Here is an 8491-nt window from a genome sequence, read left to right on the forward strand (position 1 = left end):
CAACTGCCTTAAGACTGCAGAATTATACAAAAGATTAACAAAAAAGGATCCACAAGACATTTTATTCAACTCATCATCTGAGATATGTGAGCAGTTCTGACTCCAGACAAGTTTTCTTCCCTAGTGCTCCAAGTCATGTAATAACCGTTAGAAGTGTGCATGTGTGTGGGGGGGTGTTGGATTTTGTAGAACTACTTATTTAAATAAACCAGTAAGACTCACGCCTGTCCAGCTGAACACACAGTCTTTGGGGAAAAAGCCATCGAAACGTAGTCTCAGCCTGCAAGTGTATTCACACCAAGGCACATTCCAGAAACCCAACTGGCAAAATGAAAAGTCTCTATTATGCTGCATGTTCTATTTCTTACAGTTCAAACAAGACTGGAGACAATACCATCTCAGATTAAAAAAAAAAAAAAAAAATCTTTTGCCATTGAAATAGGGACTTACGCTTTCAACCATCTTGTAGCTGTTTCATCCAAGAATAAAAAATTGAGTTAAAACCCCAAAAGTTGGTTTTGTCCCCTGTGAAGTTTCCCATATAGTTTCCTGTATCAAATAACTTGAAAAAATGCTTTATAAATCACTTTAAACAAGTACTCATAGTCTTGTTAACTGAAGTTGACAGGAAATCGTTTCCAGTTTCAGTTTTTTGGCTCCACTGGATTAGTACTTTCATTACCAGCACAATAAATTCCCTGACTGGGAAAGATACTGGTAGCCTGGAAGTGTCTTGGATTAGACTGCCATTTCATAAAGTGCTTGTATTCAAAACCATAGAGCCGTCAAAAAGTGTCCTTTCTGCGATGGGGAATGAGAGAATCCCCAGTATGGAACTTTATTCAGGTCAGTCTCTCCCAGTTGTCGCTGGGTTTTGGCACAGACCCTTATTAGCCTCCAAGGCGCTGACCTTCTCCCCACGCAAATCCTCCCGGTCGCTCTTCTGGCAAGGGATTGTAATTAGGATCATCTTCTGGTGTATCAAATATTGCTTTCCTGGAAAACAGAAGTTTGTTTTTTTCTCTTTAGAATACAAGTTTCACAATAAGACCAAGACTGCTCATATTCCGCACAGGTACAGCGTCCTCCCTCAGAAACAGCCTGCCAAAGCATCGGTGATTTACACCCAAGTCACACACGGGTATAATTAGAAGCCATCTAGAAGGTGGTCTAGAATTATCTAGAATCAACCGAGACTGACAAGATTCAGCCGAAAGTTAAAATTCCACCTCCAGCATAAGGCAGAATTTCATACAGCTAGCATGTCCTCCCAGGCCAGGGTAAGGGAGCAAAAGACGCAGGGGATATTGAAGAGCTCTTCAAATCTTGAGACGGGGACAAAATAAGAGTCAAATACAGGCAGTATTATCTCAGTCTCACAGGCAGACCTGAAATCCACAGAAGAGTCTGCATTTGGGACATTAGAGTCTTAGGTTTCCTATTTATTACAAAAATCATGCTTAATCTAGTAGGTCAACCTACTCAAACTAGTTTTAGAGATTCTCTCTCCATAGATTGGTTTATCCAGAAACAAAAGTGTAGTAGATTCTTTGAAATAAACAAACAAACAAAATCACTGTCTGCACACAAGCAATCATTATACCCAAAATGTCTTAAAAGTAAAGCGTGTTTGACAAGATGGTTCTTAGAAGAGCTAAAGGGATTATTTCTCTTCACTCAGAGTGACAGGCCTGACTTTCAGAGAAGTTTTCAGAACAGGAAAAAAGAAAATACCAGGGATATTACAGGATTACAGCTAAGACATCACAGAAAATTAAAGCATCTGGGAAAAAAAAAAAAAATAAATCCACACTTCTAGACCCAGACATGAATCATAAGCAGCCTTCTGAACACAGACACATAAAAGCGTTTAAATGGCAGCCTGAAGACAGGATGACACTTCTTCCGCAGAGGAAGAGAGTTACTGAGACAGCACGCACTGCTCCAACAGCCTTAGGATTCCTCCTGCACGGAGCTGGGTGCACGTACCCTCTGGGAAAATGGGAGATCTCAAATATAGCCTTATTGCGTATGTGTAGCTGGGCACCTGGTTAGTCTAGAAGTGCATTTGTATGAAGGTAGCCCTCACCAGAAACAGCCTTCAGCTGCTAAGGCCAAGTTAGATCAGTGCAGGCCTACAAAACTGCCCAGCACAGCTGCTCTGGGACAGCCATTCCTGCAGCCATCGCTTGGTACAATTACTTGCTGAAGATAAAGCCTGTACCAAACAAAAATAAACCATCAGTGTAAGTGCACTTGTCCAATCAAACAGGAATGACCCAGCAGTTAAACTATGCACAGGTCTGAATGTGACATTTTAATTACCCGGGCTTCTGGAGGCCAGTTCAAACAAAAAAGAGAATAATTTCAGCTCTAGACAATTACAAGAGTCTCACAGAGCTCAGCTTTCAGTGTTTCAAGTGCCCTATGGTTTAAGCAAGCTGCTCTCCCCGAGGCTGCTGTACAGCAGTACAGACGATCAGAGCCCTCTAGGCACGAGGGAACTGAGTAGGAATGGCACCACTCGGTAGCACAGACACTGAAGTCTTTTGCCAAAGTTGTGAAATAGAGAATGATTTACAGATGAAAAAAATACTAGCTATATTTAAAACCTCAGTCACTCTCTTAGTACACAGCAGGACTCTTCTTATTCCTCACACCTCAATAAGAGACATGCATCTTTGGTGCCACCAACAGGCAAATCTCAGTTAGCAAAGACTAAAAAGTGTTACCAAAGAAATCAAGTTCCAAGACCCCTTTAGCCCTTCTCTGCAAGAAGTTAGTTCCCACTTACACATCTCTAGGACCTCCCTCCTTTCTTTGGCAACACATGAGTTAAGTAAAAGAGCAAGTACAGACACATCACAATTCTGCCTCAAACTTTCTAATTTGATGTGACAGAATTATAAGCGGTTTTCCATGCATGCACTTTTTCTACATCCGTTCCAAATCAGACACCAAGACTTACAGGACAGATGGTGTTCTCAGAAGCCTTCTTCCACCAGGCTGATTGGGAAAGACATCCTCTAAGAAAAAATATATATGCCCCACTGCAATGCCTAGTATATAAAGAAAAGTCAAAATGGTGATTTTTCAATACTTCTCCTTTACAACTTTCAAATGCTTCACTAGAGTTTCCAGGGGAAAAAAAAAAAACCAACCACAAAACCACACATTGACTCTTTCACAGAAAATATGATAAGAAATACAAAAAACAACGAAGCACATTGACATACAATGAAAAAGCTTAACTTACACTACAAGACATTAATACAAGGAAAACTGCTTGTCATTATGAAACATACTGATGCTATGGCTTTATTAGCATTGATAAAAATAGCAATATAAGCTATTTTACTTCAATAGTCTGATGCTCACAATCAGATTATGTACCTGCGCTGATCCAAATTAATAAAAAGCCAAAGCATCACCTTTCCATCCTTGTTACAGTACAAAATACACTACAGTGTTTAGAAAGCAAGAAAAGCCTGGTATAAACATAGCACCATTATACCAGACTAAGACTAAGTAAGAGGCACGTAGCACTTTGGTTTTTCCACATTTTTTGTTTCATATAAAACACTAGCAGGAACAAATCCTTGTGATTCTTGCAATTCCTTACCCAGGAGATCCACAATGATGGAGTTTCCCAGGAGTAGTGAAAAGCCCATCAATACCCAAGGTAGAAATGGGGCTTGAAAGATGAGAAGACCAAAAAAGTTCATACGAACATAGGGATTCCTGCGGCTCCATACGTACACGAGCATTATTGTGAATGCCTGACCCAAGAAAACCAAGTTCACAAACAGGCCAAAAACCTGTGATAGATAGTTAAAGAAAACAGTTCACCAAGGAACTGTTGTGAGGTCAAGCATGAGAAGAATTTCACGCCTTAACCTGTAATCCTATGTTTTCCATACAACCGCTAACTCTATTTTCCCAGGTTCACGTACACCAAACCTACTGTCAATCCAATTCAACACCTAGAGCAGGATTTAGGGTACCCGCAACATGAATAATCTCTTTAAAGTACAATTTAGCGTGAAACCAGTGAAGCACCAGCACTCCTCTTAGACAACCCGAGCATGATTACACACCTGAGCAGTCCCCTCGTATCTGATAATCTCATTTCCATAATCCTGTCAAGCAGTAAGAAGCCTGAAAGATCAGTCCAGCATTTAACAGCAACAGTCACAAAGCATTCAAAACTACTTTAACAAATGCTCTGGCAGGGCGGTTGGACTAGATGATCTCCAGAGATCCCTTCCAACCCTATGATTCTGTGAAATACTGTTATCCCTCATACTACGAACAAAATATATTTTAATCTAAGAATTAAAATGAAAGTAACATCACGGTTACAGTTCTCATTCACATATCTTTAGCTTTACTGAAGCAGTTTGAAATAAAAAAAAAAGGATACAGTCATTAAAAGTCCTCCAAAAAGGAACATAAATACAAAATCTGCCGTCCGACCTCGAAAAGAGCCTTCTTCAAGCATTCGGCAGTAACGATATCTGAAGACGCAGGTCAGGAAAATTTGATTGCACATTAGTTTAGAGAGAGAGCCAAGTGAAAAAAGATTCAATTACACGTGAGCTTAGATGTAAGTTTTATATCAATTTACTTCACCAATTGTCTCTTTCTGGACACCTCAGCAGCGAGGGCAGACCCAGGAGAAAAAAGCTACTTGGAATTTTCTCCTGTATGTCAGAAGCAACCTGACAGATCAGGCTGGTACAATGAAATCTTAACACCACAAAAATAAATAGCAAAATTCTTGACAACTTATGAAGGAGATCCTGTTGATGTCCATTCACACCACCAGTGAAGTCGGCATCGTTAAACTCCCAGGAACTTCACGGTGGAGCAGAGCTGAACCTTTGCCTACATGCATGTATAGCAACATGCCTGCACTCTGGAGCTCTGCTTTCCAAGGAAAGAAAACAAACTTGATGAAGGATACAAAAAGATCATGTTAAATAAAAAATTAAAGCCAACCGGTCCAAAGAATAAGTAGTTTGTGATTAACCTCCATACCTGGAAATAAGACAAATACAAGGATTTTAAAGATGAGAACTTATTTTTGTTGTCTATATAGAAAAGCAAGTAACAACATAACTTTATGTACCTTTACAGGCACAAGTAACAAGGTAACTTTACTGTTCTTTACAGTCAATGAATCCAAGACCTATGCTAAGATACAGTGATCTCTAAATTCATTAGCTTTTCCAAGATATAACTCCAATATCATCGTCATTTGCAACACTCAATTTTGAGAGGACAAGCACTTCCAAACACAACAGTTTACTTAAAGACCTCCCATACTTTAGAAAACACTTACTTGAAAGTGTTTAAATATTAATTCAGGGTTGAAATACAGCTGAAAGGGCGTGATTAGTTCTAATTGCTGAAAAAGAAGAAAACATTAGATGGAATCAATACACCAAGAAGAAGCTACACGCACCCAAATAAGTAAGCCCCCTTCTCTGTGCAAAAAGAGCCCAACGAACTCCCAGTCTGCAAACGGCGCTTTCCAGCAAAACCCAGCCTCGATAACCCCTTCAGCCCCCCTCAGGTTGTTGTTATTTATTTGGGATTTGCTCCTCTCCCGGTCTCAAAACCACTCCGAAACCCCTGAGGGGAAGAGACCCGGCCCTGGCGCGGGGGGGCAGACCCAGGTAACCCCCTCCCGCGGCTCCCAACCGCTCGCCTCTCCCCAGCCCGCCGGCACGGCTCCAACGACCCTCACACAGCCCCCTTCCCGGGCACCCTTCGGCGGCTCTGTCAGTGGGCGGGAGGCCACCCGGGGCCGGCCCCACCACCTATGGGCCGGGCCTTCAGCGGGGCCGGCGAGAGGCCGGCCGGCGGGCCCAGGGCGGCTCCACTCACCACGGCGGCGGTGGTAAGGACGCAGGCCGTGGTGTAGGCCCGCGTCACGGGCGGCACCTGCAGGTACTCCTGCCGGAAGGTCTGGTACGCCATCTTACCGCCCCCCCCGCGCCGCTTCCGCTTCCGCTTCCGCTTCCCCTTCCGCCGCGCGTCTGCGCCTGCGCGCACCGCCAACTGCCGCCGGAGCCAATTGGCGCCGGCTCCTCCTTTTCCCCGCCCCCCGTGGGCTGGCGCGCTTGGTGATTGGGCGCCGCGTTGATCCTCGCGGCCGCTCATTGGCTGGCGGCGGGGCTGCCCTCCTGAGGGAGTTCGAACGAGGCGGGAAGCGGCGGAGGAGCGGAGCGGCGGCGGGGCGGCTCGGCACCGGCACCGGCACCGGCGCGGCAGGAGCGGCCCCAGTGCGACGGGTAACAGCGGGGGAGGCTGCGGCTGCGCTGGGCCTCCTGTGGGAGCCGGCTTCCCCTCAGCCCCGGGCTCGGCTCTCCCGCCCCCTGGGGCCTGCCGTTCCCTCTCCTCCCCTCACCGGCCGTTGTCTGCCGCCATGTCGGTCAACCCCATGGCCTACGAAGCGCAGTTCTTCGGCTTCACCCCCCAGACGTGCATGCTGCGCGTCTACATCGCCTTCCAGGACTACCTCTTCGAAATGATGCTGGTGGTGGAGAGCGTCATCCTGAAGAAGCTGGACGGGTTCCCCGGCTGTAAAATCAGCCCCTGCCAAATCCGGAAAAGCACGGAGAAATTCCTTCTCTTCATGAAGGAGCACTTTGACAAGCTCTTCAGTAAAATGGAAGAAGTGCTTCTGCAGCTGGTGTTAAACGTCCCTGAGAACGTGCTCCTTCCCGAGGACAAGGTCCACGAGCAATACCCCTACACCAAAGAACAGTTCCAGGCGCTTCAGGACGAGATCCAGCAGCTGCAGCAGCAGTACAGGGCCGAGGCCTCCGCTGGGCAGGCGCTGCAAGCGGAGCTGGAAGAACAGAAGGCTGTTCGGGCTGAGCTTGAGAAGATTTTGCAGTGGTTTGATGGGCTTGACAATATCTGTAGGGAGCACGGGACCAGCAACTTCAAAGAAAGCTTTGCATTTTTGACGCAGAACTCTAAGAGACTGCAGGATGTGCTGAAAGATGTTGAAAAGAAAAGCAAAAGAATTAAGAAGCACGATCAGTTATTATAATGGAAATGCTGAAAAGGCAACAAAAATAATTTAGACAGTTTGCTTAAAATAATAGGGGCTTATCTTTCCAGAAGTGCCTCTCCTAATCCCTTACGCCTCCAATCCTGCCAAGATCTGGACTAAAAGCTGTTGAACTGTGTCAGTTTGCACCTATTTAGCTCCTCCCTAGGGACGCAGGGAGATGAAAAAAGCCTTGTTTTTCTGTGAAATGTAACTCTGAAAGTGGTGATTGGGAATAAATTTTGGGGTGGAGAACCTGGCCTTACGAGCATTAACTTTGAACACGGCATAGCATTTGCTTATTTCGATTATTTAAAAAGAAATAATCCACCTCTAAGAACATCTAAGTGAGTTTCTAGACTGATACCAGTTCAGAGTCGATGTTTTTGGCAGTGAGGATGTGGGGACGTTGTACCAGTTTCCCGAAGGAGCGGATTTGTACCGGCAGCGTCTTGTTAGGGCTGAGGTGCCCTTTGCTGTGTTTTAAAAGCCAACAGCTAGGAATTCCTTAAGAGAAGGGTGTGACAGCGTCGCTGTTGTCAAGGTTCTGATGAGAAATAGATCTGTTTGCATCAATACTGAGTTTCAGTCCCACTTCTGAAATTTCAGGGTTACTCGCCACTCCCCAGACGTTTGCGAAGAGGCAGTTTGTGTTTCCTTGAAGCCAGGACAGCTGCTCCACGGACCAGAGATACAGAAGCCACTGGAGGAAATAAGCAACTCAGTCACTTTGTCCTTCTTCACCTTATTTTGCTTTATGTAGATATTGTTTGTTTGTATTGTCCAGCGTCCTTTCTCTACTGAATAGCGAAGTTCATTTTATTCATATTTAATCAGATTTTCCTGTACAAGTATTGAGAAGACTGATGTGCTCGAGTTCTTTGAAATCACTTAATTAAGCTTATTCTATCTGTACTCGATTCAAAGTACGTCACAGTCTGTGTGCATTCTTCTGTTGGCCTCAGCGGGTTTGGAATCTCCTGTACAGCTGTATCCTGACATCGATACTAATTTCTGCTTTTTAGTAGCATAGAGGTCTGAAAGACGTCAAGCTTGTGAGTAATTTAGAAGTTACTGCAATAAAAAAAAAGTATCAAAATCATAAAATGCATTTTGCAGTTCTTTCTTTCCTGATTTTGAAGGCTTCATACAGGATCAGCTCGGTAAGACCAGTATCTTTAGCCGTATGTTGCCTTGATGCGCGCCTGGAGACCTGTGAGACTCGGGGGCCGCTCCCGAACTCCTCTGCTGTAGGGAGCTTAGTCGGGGTGGAGGACAGAGCTCAGAGGAGGAAAAAATAGGGAATCGGGTAAAAATTAACAACTTGCTTCTTTAGAAAACAACTTAGCGACTTAAAAGTTATCTGGTATTCTGGAACGTGAAGTTTGAAGAGTAGAAAAATTTGATTAATCCAGTGTCTGCTGT

General features: G+C 44.6%; 2 protein-coding genes across 3 annotated transcripts; one reads left to right on the plus strand and one right to left on the minus strand.

Moving 5' to 3' along the window:
* Positions 1–46: 46 nt before the first annotated feature.
* DERL2 (derlin 2) lies at positions 47–6033 on the minus strand. 2 transcript variants are annotated; one of them, XM_063340764.1, is made up of 7 exons: positions 5893–6033; positions 5345–5410; positions 4967–5040; positions 4424–4517; positions 3623–3818; positions 2969–3059; positions 47–996 (listed from the first exon to the last, which is right to left on the minus strand). In XM_063340764.1, exons 1-7 carry the CDS (start codon positions 5983–5985, stop codon positions 891–893), a joined length of 720 nt encoding a protein of 239 aa, XP_063196834.1. In that variant the 5' UTR covers positions 5986–6033; the 3' UTR covers positions 47–890. The 2 variants fall into 2 exon arrangements, 1 of the variants encoding a protein (XP_063196834.1); XR_010071916.1 differs by lacking the exons at positions 3623–3818; positions 4424–4517; positions 4967–5040.
* Positions 6034–6216: 183 nt separating this feature from the next.
* Positions 6217–8218, plus strand: MIS12 (MIS12 kinetochore complex component). The gene has a single exon (XM_063341350.1). It carries the CDS (start codon positions 6434–6436, stop codon positions 7064–7066), a length of 633 nt encoding a protein of 210 aa, XP_063197420.1. The 5' UTR covers positions 6217–6433; the 3' UTR covers positions 7067–8218.
* The last annotated feature ends 273 nt before the right edge of the window (positions 8219–8491 follow it).

Source organism: Chroicocephalus ridibundus, chromosome 7, assembly GCF_963924245.1.
Source record: "Chroicocephalus ridibundus chromosome 7, bChrRid1.1, whole genome shotgun sequence".
NCBI classification, from domain to species: domain Eukaryota; kingdom Metazoa; phylum Chordata; class Aves; order Charadriiformes; family Laridae; genus Chroicocephalus; species Chroicocephalus ridibundus.